This window comes from Barbus barbus (assembly GCF_936440315.1).
Source record: "Barbus barbus genome assembly, chromosome: 9".
NCBI classification, from domain to species: Eukaryota; Metazoa; Chordata; class Actinopteri; order Cypriniformes; family Cyprinidae; genus Barbus; species Barbus barbus.
This window is the reverse complement of record NC_136737.1, coordinates 22,957,555-22,975,757: the sequence shown is the minus strand read 5'-3', so window position 1 is coordinate 22,975,757 and position 18,203 is coordinate 22,957,555. Positions and strand designations below refer to the sequence as shown.

At 36.5% G+C, this 18,203-nt stretch overlaps 1 protein-coding gene across 2 annotated transcripts in view; it reads left to right on the top strand.

The window, feature by feature from the left end:
* LOC306875420 (RNA-binding protein 20-like) overlaps nucleotides 1–18,203 on the top strand; it is a 29,632-nt gene that overhangs the window by 9,149 nt on the left and 2,280 nt on the right. Inside the window, exons 5-13 of one of the 2 annotated variants that reach the window (XM_079425954.1) lie at nucleotides 757–854; nucleotides 7,284–7,427; nucleotides 7,819–7,950; nucleotides 8,027–8,106; nucleotides 10,795–11,413; nucleotides 11,777–11,869; nucleotides 12,255–12,804; nucleotides 14,672–14,779; nucleotides 15,149–15,270. In XM_079425954.1, the coding sequence (XP_079282080.1) occupies nucleotides 757–854; nucleotides 7,284–7,427; nucleotides 7,819–7,950; nucleotides 8,027–8,106; nucleotides 10,795–11,413; nucleotides 11,777–11,869; nucleotides 12,255–12,804; nucleotides 14,672–14,779; nucleotides 15,149–15,270 (1,946 nt within the window). The remainder of the gene's footprint in view (nucleotides 1–756; nucleotides 855–7,283; nucleotides 7,428–7,818; nucleotides 7,951–8,026; nucleotides 8,107–10,794; nucleotides 11,414–11,776; nucleotides 11,870–12,254; nucleotides 12,805–14,671; nucleotides 14,780–15,148; nucleotides 15,271–18,203) is intronic. The other variant, XM_079425955.1, reaches the window with a different exon arrangement.

Genomic DNA, 18,203 nt, shown 5'->3' with positions numbered 1-18,203 from the left:
TGGGATGTGATTTTAGAGGATCCTATTTTTAGGGCTGTCAGTACAGTGGCGGGGGAGGAGAGCGTCTACAGACTGGTGACGTCTGCTAACACCAGTTTTTGTGTTTGTCGGAAACTTTTCACCGGTCATTTTTTATTGAATGTGTTCCTTGTTTTGATATCTTTTGATTAGACCCCATGAAATAACATGTTTGTAAGATTTTAGGCCATCTATATACTAGTGCAATTATTAAAGTGAACAAATTAGACATATAAAATGTACAGTCCTTGAAAAAAATATTGATGATTCATCTTGTACTCAGAGATGTAACCAGTTTTGTCCAGTATGTTTACAAAACATATCCCTTCTCCGATACCACCCGCCATTGACTAGCATTAGCAAGACGCAAAACAGGTGTTCAACTGTGTGTCTTTAGTTATGCTAACACTCTTTTTCATTTGATTCAACCTACTTTATTATCATTTGGTTGAAATTTAAGTGACTTTTAGTGGATTTGTGGGGCAGTAACGTAAACTATATTCTATTGGCTATTTTAAAAAGAACTGCAAGCCCTTAAGCATTCCCTGCCCCAACTGTTTCAACAGGAAATACATCAACACAATACAAAACTACTTTAGTCAAACTATTTCATGGGGTCTAATTATTTAGTGTTTCCTCAGTTTGCTGATTAGATGTACTCTACACAATTGTAGTCAACATTTATTATATAAAAACATATATTTGGATATCTGAAGTGCCGTTTCCTGTTTTCTACAGATGCTTCAACAGGAAGTGCTTCATATTTGCCTGCCACATCCATGAAGTCATTTCCTCTCTCAGGGGTGGGATTTACTTCTCACCAAGCAGGGGTAAAGGTTAGAATTGGGCAGATTTAGTTTTTTTTAAATGAAGATTCACATGATATTTGATGTTGAATTAAGAAACGTGATTTAAACATTTTAGTAGATGTACAATTGAAAAAATTTCACCAAGCTCTATTTGATGAGGTCTTTATTTGTGAATGTTTGTTGGCTTATCTCGTAGTGTTGATCTTTCCACCTTTAGCTCAAAGGGTTTGTAAAGAAGCCAAGAGTGTTGAGATACAGAGCGTGCTATATTTAGGTCACACTATTTCACTGACTGACAGATTACTTAATGCTTATTATCACAGTCTAACGGTTATTATTCAAAGTACAACTGAGCCATCTTCACAGCTAGAGCTCGTTGAGAACAGCTGGAAGTCAGCAGTATTGTACGACTCAGTCACTGCTTACAAGTAAAGAGTTTAGTTCAGTAGCATCAATATGGGATTGTTTCTGTATCAAGAGTTGTGAATATATAGCTTTGCAAACGTTCCAGAGCAACTGTATTTTTACAGCTAAATGATAGTTGCCGATCACACTCAGTTCAGGCAGTTATGTTGTTTTGCTGTCGTAATATAGTGGGAATGAATCAGGCCAGACAGAACATGTCCCATGTGAAAACTAACACTAGTTTTTGTGGCCCAGGGACTTTATTTAGCTGAGAGATCAGGCTCCAAAATTAACTTTTTGCCCAACCTGCCAGTGCTGAGTGATTAGAAAAAAATCTACCAACCATAATACAAAGCACAGTATCATGGTCAGAAAAAACTACATAAACATTACTATTTATTTTCATTTTTTTTTTACATTAAATACATTAACAATATATTTAATGACAGTAAAATTTGTATAACATTTTTTCTTGCAAATATCTAAAAAACAGCACTGATCATTGCTGTCAGTTGTAGCAATATACAGTCTCACAATGAAACATGACGACGTAAAACCACCCGGTTTGCGTTGGTTTCTGGTTTCGATTTTTGAAGTTAGGACAAAATGAGAGAGATTGTTTATTTTTTTTTTCAGCTAAAAATCTGATGGTAAATGTTCCACTGAGTTTTTCTTCAGTAAACGGGTTATTAAACCAAAGCAGGCCTATGGATTCAAGGCTAAGGAACTACAACAAAGTGATCTTGTGGTCAAGGACTCCAAACTATGTGAGAAGACACACACACACCCGGAGCAGTGGGCAGTCATTTTATGCTGCGGCGCCCGGGGAGCAGTTGGGGGTCCAGTGCCTTGCTCAAGGGCACCTCAGTCGTGGTATTGAGGGTGGAGAGAGCGCTGGACATTCACTCCCCCCACCTACAATTCCTGCCATACCTGAGACTCGCAACCTTTGGGTTACTAGTCCAACATCTCTAACCATTAGGCCACGACTTCCCCAAGACAGAGATTAACCAAGACTGAAACCAAGAGTTACCAAAAGAGAATTATTAATCTTAACATTATTAATCTTTTTACGGTCACTTTCGATCAATTTATTGCACCCTTGCTGAATACTTTTAAATGGTAGTGTGACTAAAAATACATACATATATACAATTGATGATTAAAATTACAGATAATTTATTTTATATATTAAACTATAGTTTCGAAATATGTATTTTATTCATTGTTACAATGCATTTCTTTGACATTATTCTTGTCATGGGATTGTCTTCTGACAATCTGTTTTTCATTTCATCTCTCGTGGTCGTTCTTTGTTTGTGTGAACTAATGTGAGTTGCGCTCAGACAGACGGCTGCGTGTGACTGATGGCTCCTCACATATGGATGGCGCAAAGCATTGTTTCGGATTAGATTCTCTGACCTTGCACAGACGTCTGCCACCTATAATTGAAACCATGTCCTGTGCCGGACGGTATTTTATGCGGTTGCCAGCTTGTGGATTCAAAGAATCCACAAGCTGGCAAAAATCTTTATGGTGGTCTTTTTAGCCAAGTTATTTATGATTTAGTCCACTGGAGAGGTGAAAGCATGGGCTAATGTTAGCTCCTATTAAACCCACCTGCTTTACAGCAGCTGTCCATCAGTGTAACTCTTTTAGTTTTCAGCTTATCATGTGAAGGGATGCACAAACTCAGACTCTGGTTCAGAAATCTGTGCACACAGAAATTCAGGGTTCCGACAGATCAAACCGCTCCGGCCAAGTAATCAAGATTTGTGTGATGTGTTCCAGGTTTCTCAGAAGCTGGGAATTCAATTTCAGCCCACAGAATCGTAACCTGATCTATGGGGGATAAAGGCTTCCTGATGGGGGAAATACTAGGAGATCATGAAATTCAGAAAGCGCATGGTATAGATTTCAGATGAACCTGTTTCAGTGCCCATGTAAAGCAGTTTAAATCCTCTCTAGATAAGCAAACAGATGTATCTGTAGCGTGATATGGGGCCCGTCATCGCTAGATCTCCAAGGATAATGCCTTTCATTCTCCTAATAATTTATGATGTGTTCATGACAAATCTCTTTGTTTCTTGTCAGATGTGACATCCATAATGTAGCACCACTACTGCATTCTGTTACAGTCACATAAAGAGATGTGATCAAAGTACCAACACATTTTTATAAGAGAAACGAAGCTCTGTCACTGCTGACAGATGTTGGTAGACAATGACTGCAAAATATTACAGTTACATTTTACAGGTAACACTGAATACATCATATTATATATTGTATTATATAAGTCTCATCTTTGTAATCATGTAATCTCGCAATCTGTGTTTAAATCGCGAAAGACGTCAATAAAACAACGTGGTAATAAAATGTCACGTAGCAATTCGTAGGCAAGTCTTCAGTGGCTACGTTAGTTCGCTAGAGAAATGAAGTTTAGAGAAGAGCATTTTGCGAAATATTAGGCTATACTAATTTTGTTTTACTTTACCTGTTAGTGATGCCTTAATTATTTAATGTGTTTAAATAAATCTGTTATGAAGCAAGTTATGACAGCCACTGTGTAAATTAATATATTTCAACAACAAATAGGAATTTTATCATTTAGAAGTTAATTTAAAAACTGCATTATGTGCAATTTACGTGTTTTTTGTTTTGTTTTGTTTTTTGGTTGAGTGTTGATTATTATATTTAAACAATAAATACTAATTAAATTTAAGTTTGGACTCTGTTGTTAATTGTAAACTTATAGTAATGAAAAAGGGCTCCCTATAGTTAGCGTATATGCTGAGCTAGAATTTTATCCCTAAGAAAATAAGATTAAAGTAAAAATAAAGTACCAAACTGTACCTACTGTACCAAAATCATAACGAACTGTGAAGTCTAAACTGAGATACGTACCGAAGCATCATATTTGTGTACCGTTACACCCCTAATAGCAACACTTACTTAACCAATGGCACGAGTGTGGGGGCGTGGCTATCTGTTTGGCCAGCCAATGACAGAGAGAAAAGTTATTTGGGGAAACCTATTTGAAAGACTCATTATTTTTGCAGCACTCTCTCTTTGATGATACTCACCTGAAGCACATTTAATACTTTACGTTTCTGTGGATAGACTCTCAAAAAAAGGTATTAATATGCACCATTTATGGGAAAAATTAGGTGCACAGTTGTAACTTTTAGCTTTTGTATCTTAGAGTATAGTTCCAGTGACAGCTCTGTTCCATTTTTTTATTTTTTTCTAAGAATGTAGTTGTAGACCAGTCATAAAAAAATATATATTTTGATTGACATTCCATGCCAGCCAATCAGCAGCAGCCATGGCCCTCAGGGTTTCACTGCACTGCCAGAGTTATGTTTCACCCAGCATTTCAACATAATCCCCTTCACTGCCAGAACATCGAGCCACTCAACAATCTTCGACTGCCTACAATAAGCTGAATGAACTCCAAAACACTGGTGTTGCATTTTACGACAGGGAAGTTGTGGCCTAATGGTTAGAGAGTCAGACTCGTAATTCAAAGGTTGCGGGTTCGAGTCTCGGGCCGGCAGGGATTGTAGGTGGGGGGAGTGAATGTACAGCGCTCGCTCCACCCTCGATACCACGACTGAGGTGCCCTTGAGCAAGGCACCGAACCCCCAACTGCTCCCCGGGCGCCGCAGCATAAATGGCTGCCCACTGCTCCGGGTGTGTGTTCACGGTGTGTGTGTGTTCACTGCTGTGTGTGTGTATGTTCACTGCTGTGTGTGTGCACGTTGGATGGGTTAAATGCAGAGCACGAATTCCGAGTATGGGTCACCATACTTGGCAGTATGTCACTTCACTTCACTTCACTTACTAGGCCAGCACACAGAAGCCATTCACAGTTACACTCTGACTTATACAGCATATAGCAGAGGCATAAACAGCCTGTTTGGAGGTCTAATTTGGTATGTGTTTATGGAGGCAGACCTAATGTGACCTTTTTGGCACATTTGGCCAAAGGCAAAGTCTGGCAGGAAGCCATTCATAGAATTATCACGAGCTCTGCTCCGACTGTTAGAGTCAGTCAGCGGCCAGCCGCAGATAAACCAAGAAATCAACCGTGTCTAGATTAACATTGGTTTAAGGCTTTGAATTTGTAAGTGGTTGTCACATTCTGTGCCTTTTTGGCACCGATTTGAGATCTGGTCTGAATCCGACAGTTGAATAGTATACACAGTTTCACTGATCGGTGCTCATGATAATTAATAGGTTCTCACGCACTCTGTGGATCTCTGCGGTGCTTACACTGTAATACTCCTCCTATGGTGTGTAAATTGCAGTGTAAACACTGACCCTCGTCTCTGACCCTGCGCTCATGTGGTCTGAGTGCCTCTCACACTTGCTGCTGTCAATCAAATCCTGCCATCTCCATATAAAAAAACTCCCTGTACACATCCTACCACGCTATAGCTTAGATTACGTCATGAAAGCTTAATTTGACATGCTTTTTAGAGTATTACGATTGTGCTATACGTGCAGGTATAAAAAGGTAGTCTGCACATGTAATTCTTAAACTCTATTTCCTGTAGAATAAAATGTATTATTTATGTACATTTATATTTCATATTGTGGTACAGGTATAATATATGCTACCATAAAAATTTGGCGCAAGTAAGATTCATTGAAGAATGCATAAAATTAATTAAAATCTCAGTAAAGACATTATGCTTTAAAAAATAAAAAATAAATATATATATACACACACACACACACACAAATATATTAGTGCTGTCAAACGATTAATCACATCCAAAATTTAAGTTTTTGTTTACATAATATATGTGTGTGTATTGTGTATATTTATTAGGAATATGTAAAGACACACACATACAGCATATATTTTTAAAATATTTACATGTATATATTTATATTAATATAATTTATAGAATATATAAATATATTTAATATATAAACATAACGTATTTTTCTTAAATATATTCATGCATGTGTGTGTATTTACATATTCCTAATAAATATACACAGTACACACACATATATTTTGTAAACAAAAACTTAAATTTTGGATGTGATTAATCGTTTGACAGCACTAATATATATACAGTATATATATATATATATATATATATATATATATATATATATATATATACATACATACATACATGCATACATACATACGCACGCACGCACGCAGACAGACAGACAGACAGACAGACAGACAGACACATACATACATACATACATACACCCACACACATTTTTAAATCCCTTCTAGGGTTTGGTATTATAATATAATACAGAATTATTATTAACCTTTTATTATCTATTTTAGATCATAAAATAATTATCTAAAAATACATAGTTACATTTTAGAGACTTTTTGAAGTTTTTTAAATTGTTGGAATCAATATATATATATATATATATATATATGTATGTATGTATGTATGTATGTATGTATGTATGTATGTATGTATGTATGTATGTATGTATGTATGTATATATATATATATATATATATATATATATGTATATGTATATATATATGTATATGTATATGTATATGTATATGTATATATATATATATATATATATATATATGTATATGTATGTATGTGTTTTTATTTAATTTTATTTAAAAAAAAATATTTCTATTTAAAATATTTAAATAAATTTCAATGTACAAAAAAAAGAAAAAGAAATTAGAAATTAAGTTATGATTAAGTGGCATGTTTTTTCTCCCCCTCCTATTTTTTCCTTCCTCACAATCAAAGGTCATCATGGGCCAGCTTTGGCTCATGGGCCCTGGTTTGAACATCTCTGATTTATTCCCTCAGCTGCTGCACTTTCTATCAGTATTTCAGGTGAATGTAGTGTTTGAGTACCAGTAGGTGGCATTAGTGAGCACAACAGGGGCCAGAATGGATCTGTTTGAACACACATGAACACAACAGCTAGTCACAGATATCTTAAATGTTCACATATATCTCATCTATATATTGTTGATGTAATTAAAGTGTTTAATACGGAATATATAATAATCAATGTGTCCTGTCTCAGTTTGTTCAACGTAAAGCGTGTCCTGGACACGTCGTGCACATCTGTAACCTCCCGGAGGGCAGCTGCACGGAGAATGACGTCATTAACTTAGGGCTTCCCTTCGGCAAAGTGACCAACTACATCCTCATGCGCTCGACGCATCAGGTAAAAAATTTCAGCTCTGAAATGAAGATAGCAATGATATATCGTACAGTTTGTCGTAGATAAAATGCTAGTGCTAGGCTGACTGCAGAAAGAGATTTAGACAAGCATTTTATGTACTTTATCTTCGTACATTTAAACCGTGACACCGATGATGTCTCCATCACCCCAATTCGTTCATCAAATTTGACTTTTTGATTGGTCCTGTTAGTACTGTCTGGATCAAATTCTGGGTCCAGTGCCAAGTTTGACATGTGCCTGAAATGCCTGGCATTGAATTGATCTTGTAACTGTCTCAAAGATTTATTACGCAATTAAAAAGAATATCTGTTCGGATCACATTTGACACATTTTATGTTTTGTGCACGCTTTAACGATTTGACTTTGGCGTCAGGCTTTTGTGGAAATGGCATATGTGGAGGCAGCGCAGGCGATGGTGCAGTACTACCAGCTGCAGCCGGCTACCATCAACGGACACAAGCTACTGATCCGCATGTCCAAGAGATACAAGGAGCTGCAGCTGAAGGTATGAAGCTCATCTGGGCTCATCGTGATCACAGGATTCAAACAAACCCTACTCAATGTTTTCCTTTCTGACCCAGAAACCAGGTAAAGATGTCGATTCTATTATCCAAGACATCAATTCCCAGAGAGAGCGAGACGAGATGCAGGAGATCGACAGGTGAGACCAGGAGACATTTTTATTGGGACTTTTTGGGTAATTGTTTTTAGTGTGGATCTACCGATTTATTTGACAATACATAAAAATGCCAATTCATATTTATAATGCAATGAAGAGGCTACATCTCTTCCATCATCGAATAATCATTTTAATTTCTAATTAGTTTAAATTCCAAATTTAAAACTAAAAATGTAGTTTGGTCTAATTTTCATATTATTCTTGTTGTTATGATTTATAATTGTATATTATTATTTTATTTTATATAATATTTTATATGTCCTGGAAATCTAAGTCATGTGGTGTGACCAACATGCAGAAGGGAAAAACATTAAAAAGGAAGTGACATCATAGAAATGTCCCTGGTAGATCTTCATGACTTTGTGATAACATAGAATTATTAACTAAATTTCAATTTTCAATTTTTCGTATAATATAGATAAATTAGCTAAAAAAAATTAAATTTTAGATACTTAATCGTAGTAGATACAGAAAACTGCAAAAATAAATGATTAAAATTAACACATTAAAAAAAAATTGTAATTCATAATATGGATTCAAATTAAAATATTTTTATTAAATTTGATTACATACTATTTATTATATTTATAATATTATATAATATTTAATAGTTTCTTAATATCAGATAATTTGACTTGTTCAGGAAAAGGTTACTTCAGTTTGTAAAATGATGTGAAGCATCTTCTCAAAAAACTTAATGATATTTATTAATAAAAATGTAAAATATGTTTTTACAGTAAACTTTCACTTTAAAAATGTATATTTAGACATTTTTAATCATTATTGTGTACAATCACATATTATATATATTTAAATTATATTAAAAATATATATCTACAGTCCCCTCCAAAAGTATTGGAACAGTAAAGACAAAATTGCTCTGTTGGCTGTGGAGTTATGACATTTACAAATATGATTATAAGAATGTTCAGCTCTTTTATAGTTTCATCCCTCTATCTGATGTGAGCATAAGTATTGAACAGTTGCCTCACAGGTCTTTCTAAGTGATCAGCTGTGTCCTGTTGCATTAATTCTTCAGATATTAAAAACAGGGAATGTGTCGTATCAGTTATATCCATTACTTCTGTATTCTGAATCCTGCATTCAATGATGACACACACAAACCAGGATGAAGATTAGGGAGCTGACTTTGAGAGAAAAGCAAGCAATTTGGATGCTAAAAGACAAGAGGAAGTCAATTAGAGCTATAGCAAAAACAAAGGGCATGGAAACCACCAGCAACCAACAACGACCTGATCGGCTGAGAAAACAACAGTAGTTGATGACAGACAAATCATAAAAGCTGTGAAAATGAATCCTAAAAGATTTTACTGTCTGTAAAATCACCAACAACTTCCAGAAGGCTGGGGTGATGCTCTGACAATCTACTGTCCTCAGGAGACTTTGACACAGAATTACAGATGCTACACAGCAAGATACAAACCTCTGACCAGCACCAAAAATAGAAAGGCAAGATTAGAGTTTGCAAAAAAGCACAAAGGTGAGCCAGAAGAGTTTTGGAACTGAGTTTATGGACCGATGAGACAAAGATGAACCTTTATCTAAGTGATGGGAAAGCAAAAATGTGGAGAAAAAAAGGGAACTGCAATGATCCCAAGCATACAGCCTCATCTGTAAAGCATGTTGGAGGTGGTGTCATGGCATGGGCATGCATGGCTGTCTCTGGAACAGACCCTCTCAACTTTACTGATGACTTAATGTATGATGACAGTAGCAGAATGAATTTGGAAGGGTACAAAACCATCTTGCCTACCAATATTCAAGAAAACGCCACCAGATTCATTGGGAAGTGCTTCATATTGCATCAGGACAATGACCCAAAACACCCTGCCAGTTCAGTCAAGGAATTTATAAGAGCAAAGAAATGGAAAGTCTTAGATTGTCCAAGTCAATCTCCAGATTTAAATCTGATTGAACATGAATTTCACCAGCTGAAGAGGAGAGTAAAGGCAGAAACTCCCCAAAACAAGCAACAATTGGGATTGGCTGCATTAAAGGCTGGGAAAAGTATTTCAAAGGATGAGATCAAGAGTCTGGTGATGTCTATGGGTCACAGACTCACTGCTGTGATTGTGTGCAAGGGATCTGCAACTAAATAATAGCTTTTAATCTTTTATATCTGCCTTAAGTTCAACTGTCCCAATACTTATGCTCACATCAATGAGTGGGATGAACTCTAGTCATGTGTTTAGTGTCTAGTCTAGACTCTAAAAAAAAAACTCTAAAAATGTGACATTCTGTAGTTTTGTCTCATATTCATCTTTTAATCATATTTGCAAATGTCTTGACTCCATGTCTTTACTGTTCCAATACTTATGGAGGGGACTGTATGTGTATATATATATGTGTGTGTGTGTGTGTGTGTGTGTATATATATATATATATATATATATATATATATATATATATATATATATATATATATATATATATATATATATATATATATATATATATATATATATATACATATAAAAAATGTGCACCACAACATCGTTACATTTGAACTTTTCTTGAAAAAGGTATAAAAGCTTTTCAAGACAATAAACCTGCCAAAGAGCACAATTCTAAGAACTTTGCCACATGTTTAAATTTAAATCTTTCTTTTTTTCTTCATCATTGTCTCAAACCTGCTGCTGTTTTGCGCAGGTATTTGCCGGAGCGTGCCAGATCACGCAGTCCAGTCAGCCGTTCTCTGAGTCCGCGCTCACACAGTCCGAGCTTCACTTCCTGTAGCTCCGCCCACAGTCCGCCAGGGCCACCCTGTCGCCCTGACTGGAGCAACGACATGGGGCCCCGCCGGTCCTCTTGGGATTGGACGTCCCATTGCCGAGGCGACGAGGACCCCCGCGATAGAGACGACTGGAGGAATGACGAGGAAGAGAGACCCAACGGATGGCTGTCCGAGCGCAGGAAACCCTACCTTAAAACTGGGGACCGGATCAGCCCACGTATGGGGCCCGGGGACGAACGGGGCAGGGACTGGTACCCCCGCGGAAGCCCTCAAGGTTCGTCCTTCTCTTCCTATCACTCCATAGATGACTTTTACAAGAAAGACTCACTGTACAAGACTGATAAACTGAGCAGGCAGCAACATCAGAGACATGAGGTGAAAACGAAGAGAAGGGACGGCGACTACCACAGACCCCGACACTCAGAGTCAGACGTGACAGACGACACAAACTCCAACCGGACAGCTGAAGACAGAGGACGCAGCAAGAGGCCGAGCCGGAGGCAAGACAGGGAGGAGAAGGAGACCGAAAATCAGGCATGTCCTGTTTCACTTCAATAGGGTTCATTTGAAGAACAACTGTAATACTGTTTCAGCTGAATCACAACATTTGAAATTATACACAGAATGTTAAGAATATTAAACATGTAAATGTAAAATATATTACTATTCAGTTCATATATTTTATAAAATATCTTTATATTATTTTAGTTTAATATTATACATTATTTAAAATATATAAGCTTTCAAAAAAATAAATATTTGAGTATACTATTTTATTAAATATATATATATTTTTAAATTCTCTACTCTATTCTATTCTATTCTATTCTATTCTATTCTACCCAAATGTGCTTTATAGACAGTATTTTAATAGCACTGTTTTTATTTTATTTACAGAAGGAAGAATATAAAGCCAAAGAAAGATCAACGTCTCCTCATAACAGCAAACCTGTAGAGTCTTCAAAGTGTGACAGAGATGGTGACAGTGAAGTAAATATATGTTCATTCATTCATCTACCAGTCTGCATTTTTGCATTCTGAAATTTAAAAAATATATAGTAAAAACACTAATATTGTGAAATATTTCAATGACTGTTTTCCATTTTAATATATTAAAAAAATTTAATTTCCAGCATCATTACTCCAGTCTTCAGCATCACATGATCCTTCAGAAATTATTCTAATATGTTGATTTGCAGCTCAAGAAATATTTCTGATTATCAGTGTTTGAAACAGTTGTGCTGCTTTGTATATTTGTGGAAACCTTGATTTATTTGTAATAGAAATACATTATAAATGTCTTCACTGTCACTTTTGATCAATTAAATCCATCTTTGCTGAATAAAAGTAATTTCTAATGTCTCCTGGTTTTCAGGGACTAGGAAGTGTAGATGATGGAGAGGAAGAAAGCTGGTATCCTAAAAGCATGGAGGAACTGGTGACCGTGGATGAAGTTGGAGGAGAGGACGACTCTATAGTTGAACCTGATCTACCCGATCTTCACGAGGAGGACCAGAGAGTCGAGCCCAGTCTGTTGACGGCAGAGAGCCCTAAACCAAACGCAAAGACCCCAACAGAAGGCGAGGAGACCACGGTGGACCCTCCTACCCTTCCACCGCTGGATCTGGTCCCAGCAGAAAGCTCTGGAGGTGCTCAGTCCAGCCCCGGAGAGAGACCATCTGCCCCAGAGCAAGCGGTCTGTCAACTCAACCGCTTCCCGTCCCAGGAATTCAAGAGCGCTTTGGAGGAGACCTGCTCCGCCACTCATATGGACACACACATCGACGCAACCACACCAGCTGTTCCTCTAAACAACAGCAGCATGTGTGAAAGTGTGAAAGTGAATGACTTGAGTAATGATGAAAGAAAGACAGCAGAGATCGACAACAAGGAACCATGTCTCAAACTGGACAATCAGAAGAAAGGTACTCACAACTGGCTTTAGTTTGTTAATGAATATCTATAATGACCCAGTCCCAGCTAATAAAAATATGTTCCAAGCACATTTTGATAAAGTTCCCATCAGTGTTGGGGAAAGTTACTTTTAAAAGTAATGCATTACAATATTGCGTTACTCCCTAAAAAGTAACGAATTAAGTTACTTAGCTACTTTTTATGGAAAGTAATGCGTTGCGTTACTTTTGCGTTAGTTTTTAAATATGAGCAGGGCTTGATTGTTTTTAATACAAGAAGTTCTAATTATAGCAAATGTAAAAGCCCTTTCACACTAAAAAGCGTAACGAATAAAAGGAAAAGGAAATTCACGTCTGTAAAGTAGAACGCAGGAGAAGAAGGTTCAACACTCTTCAGCAATAAAAAAACAATGAAGCACAATTGTTAGTTTATCTAAAGTCATTTTTGCTCGTTAGTATGGTTGAACTGGATCATCAAAGGTCAGCAGCAAAGACATTGGTTAATAAAATGGGATTAGATACATTTTCAACCTTACCAGAAAGATAGCCAGTGTTCTAAGAACATTGCTTGTTCGCTGGGGAGTTTGGGAGGGTTACTTCTTCATACTAATACTATTGTAGCTCTTAGTTCCTCACACAGATCTAAAAAGTGGCACTTACCATTGATTGGTGAATTCTTGCATGTGAAATCATGTCATTTTCATAGGAATCCACAATGGGAATTATATTGTGAGGGCGAAGGTTTTCCCCTTGCAGATTTCACATCAGATTTGGTCATGCAAATTCCCCACTTTGACCAAAAGAAAGATGCTTGGTTTATGAGTAACTATTGTGTGAGCTGTGCATCATACATACATGCTTCACTGTAGACAATAGACCTTTTTTGCTTGCAAAATTGTACTAACAAGACCGCACCTGTAGTCTAATTACAGAATCATACGATTACGATTGCTGTTCAAAAGAGGTTCAGATTCACCGACTGAGCAAGTTTTCTTCAAAGCGTTAACTAGTGAGCAAGTCCGAAACTTAGATCCTTCTGACTGACTCATTAAAAAGAACAAATTCTTGAGAATAATGTGTCATGAATTTTGTACTTAAATATTATCAATATTCAAATTATATTTGAATTTAAAAGGCATCATTTCAGTTAGGGGGGTAAAAGTTCACAAGAGGGCACATCGAGTAAAATATTACTAATGCATGTTTATTAAAAGCAATAAAATAACATGACTATCTGTGAAAAAAGTGCATTATGTTTAAAATAATATTTATAAACCAAATATAATTAATTAAATTGCTTAATTATAAACAAAACGGCATCATGTATGTATGCACAGTTTAATTTAATACAAAGAGCTGAAAGCGAATCACACAGAGTACTTTTTCATTTAAAACATGAGATGCAGTGGGATGGGAAAAAACCTGCCATAAAGTCCTGAGACGCACACCTAAAATCCGAATGCAAAAACGTTGGATTGTGGATTTTTATTTTAAATTCGCTAAATAATCGAAATTCTATTTATTTTACAGCCCTAGCTCATGCTGTTCATTTTTCCATGCAAAACGAACTAGTGTGCACTCAAACATAACTTAAAAATTATGTTATGTTACAGATGAATCTGACATTTATTTGCATTTGCGATAATTTTAGATGCAGCCCTACTAATATTTTTTTTTTTTAATGAGCAAAGCAAAAATGTCACTAAACGTGATTAAAAGTAGATTAAAATTTAAAATCTACTTTCAATTTCGAACATTTAGTGGTAGATTAATGTGATTTACAGGCTGCAGAATACAAAAACAAAAATTAATAATACTAAAATCAATGATACACAACAAACACTAAAGTATTTCATTACACCTATTTTGTCTATTCCAGATATTCCTGACTCATTTCCGGCCGCTTCAACTCAGGCAACATACATCTTTGCTGCGTCTATCTCTCAGGAGCAGGAGAAAGCCATCAGTGAACACAGCATACCGTTAGGTACGTCCACCAGAAGTCAAAAGGGTCAAACCAAATGCCACAAGTGCCATTTGGTCAGGAGGAAGAAAGCATGAGCAATAGAAATAGCAATGCTTTGCAGCGAGAGCAGTGCTCTGGCTGTGATTTGGGCTCTCAGTGGGTGACTGAAGCCTTTAAGGCCAGCTGATGTCAGTGGAGCATTTGTCATCCTGCTGAGTGAGGTGTGAATTGCACCCTCGAGGCCCGAGCTTGTGTACTCATTACCACACAGCTAGCGCACTAGATTCCCTCACAGAAGAGCTGACATTATACCTCCATATGAAATGCGCCTCAGAAAGAAGTGTTGGTAAGGTGCTGTTCTGATTTTTCTGGTTTTGTTGTTTTTGGCAGGTGTGGAGTTCATCGTGCCAAGGACGGGGTTTTATTGCAACCTGTGTGGCTTGTTTTACACCAGCGAACAAACAGCCAAGACGTCACACTGTCGGAGTACAATTCACTACAGGAACCTACAGGTCATAAATGCGAACATGCAGTCTTCCTTTCTCTTTTCACACAAATATGAAAGGTTCTCTCTTTCTTACACTTTTCTGTATAAAGTCATATGACAACCGATGACAACACAACAATATAATCCCTAAAGCGACTGATTGATGATTCAAAGAGCTCTAAAAATATGCACATTATATTTTTAAGAATTTATAAAATAAAATATGCTTCAAATTTCTGAATTTCATTATCAATTGCAAAAACGCTTTTGTTTGCATGACACATCCACACCCATAGGTGTCAGTATGAAGTCCAAAATTACTTGAGTAACATGCCAGTGAAACATAAAACCTTTTGGTGCACCTTTACATAGCTTTTGTGATACCATTAGTCCATTTTTTAAACAAACTTTGTTTGTTAGGTGTGTGGCATGTAAGATTTATTGCCAGTATTCTTAATAAAGAAGACGATTAATTATGGTATCAAATGTTGGTTGGTGTGAGAGCGAAGCTAACTTCCACACTGAAATTACGGCCCATTTATAAAACTTTTACTATCTCAGACATTATTTGATGTTTGGGAACACAGTTAACTTTGGTTGAACCTGTTCATTTCTGGTAATTTCTGGCTGTTGATTCGGAGTAAACCCTATTTAAGAAACTAATCTGATAACAACAGATTATCATGCTTTATGAAACTTTCAAGCAGTACATATGGGAAAGTTACACTACAGACTAGCTAACTACATGGAAGCCACTGAAGTGATTCAAATCAGTGAACTGCTGCTTAAAAACCTTCTCAAATAAACTGATTCTCTTAATTCATACTTTACAAAGGTACATTTGAGATTAGCTATATTAGCCTACTGATGAGTTAACTACATTGAAGTTACTGAAGGGACTTGAATCAGTGAACTGTTTCTTAAAATCTCTTCCTAAATTAACTGATTCACTAAAATGAATCAGACTTTCCAACAGTACATCTGAGATTAGCTACACTTACATGTTAGCTAACTACATGGAAGCTACATAAGTGATTCAGATGAGTGAATCAGTGAACTGTTTCTTAAAATCTCTTTCCAAACAAACTGATTCACTTGAATCAGACTTTACAACAGTAAATAGGAGATTAGCACCTTTACTGACTTGCTAAGTACATTGAAGCTACTTAAGGGCCTCGAATTAATGAGCTGTTTCTTAAAATATCTTCCAAAATAAAATGATACACTAAAATAAATCAGACTTTCTAGCGGTAAATATGAGATCAGCCATATTACTGACTATCTAACTACAATAATGCTACTTAAGGGATTTGAATCAGTAAATTGTTTCTCAAAATCTCTTCACCAAACGAACCGATTCACTAAAATTAATCATACGTTCAAGTGGTATAGATGAGATAAGATACTCTACTGATTAGCTAACTACATGGAAGGAACTTAAGTGACTTGAATCAGTGAATCAGTAAATTGTTTCTTAAAATTTCTTCTCAAACAAAGCAGTACATATAAGATTTGCTACATTATTGGCTAGCTTACTGCATTGAAGCTACTTAAGGGACTTGAATCAGTGAACTGTTTCTTAAAATCTATTTCCAAACGAACTGATTTGCTAAAATGAATCGGACTTTCCAACAGTACATCTGAGATTAGCAACACTTACAGACTGGCTAACTACAGGGAAGCTACTTAAGTGACGCAGATCAGTAAATCACTGACCCGTTTCCTAAAATCTCTTCCTAAACAAACTAATTCACTTAAATGAATCGGACTTTTCAGTGGTACATATGAGATTAGCAACATAACTGACTATTGAAGCTACTAAAGTGACTCGAATCAGTGATTTGTTTCGTAAAATCACTTCTTAAAAGAACTGATTCGCTAAAAAGAATCACGTATTCCAGTGGTATGTGAGATTAGCTACATTCCTAACAACCAAACTACATGAAAGCTACTTAGCTACTTATGGAAGACTCAAATCAGTGAATTATTTCTTAATCTCTTCCCAAATGAACTGATTCATCTGACTTTCCAGCAGTACCTATGAGATTAGCTACATTACTAAATATCTAACTACCATTAAAGCAATTAATTGCTAATCATTGAGTGACTTAATTCAGTCAACTGTTCTTAAAATCGCTTTCCAAACAAACTGATTCACTAAAATGAATCAGACTTTCCAGATTTCCTGATTCAGTCAAATTAATCACATATTCATGAGATTAGCTACTTACTACTAACTGGAGACTGGAATCAGTGAATTATTTCTTAATCTCTTCCCAAATGAACTGATTCACTAAAATGAATCAGACTTTCCAGCAGTACCTATGAGAGGACCACTTAGCAGAGTGTATTTGACTATTGCGTCATCTCGCTTGGCAGTAAAGCTGCACGTGATGCGAACAACGTGAAATGCGAGATTCAACAATGTGAAATTCAAACAGCGATGCATCATTTGGTCACGCTACACTGCTACTTGTTGGAAATAGTAGCTTGTTACTGAAAAAGCTACACTTACTTAGCTACTCCCCACCACTGGTGACTACAATGTAAGATTGACTGATCTAAGAAGCCCGGTCCTCAGGGTGGGATATAGTTTCTCATTATAACCCTTCAGAAACGCACACATATAGACAGACGAACACACTTTCCAACACAACATGGTTGAGGCGGCAAGGAGCCGGACATTCCCCGTCATCACAGTCAGACCACAACCAGTTGTCGTGTCTCTCAGACAAGAGCGGTCAGCCAAAAAGCGTCACCTCATACTTCACTTCTCCGCCTTGAGGTCTGCCAGCTGTGTTGAGTTTACAAGAACTACAGTGAGAAGGTGGCAGCTGAATTTAACACCAGAAGTGCAAGACAGGTGAAACCGAGACAGACAGACAGAGAGAGAGAGACTGTAAACACTACAGGAAACACCTGCTTTCCTCCAACATTTTGACCTTCTTCTGTTTCAAC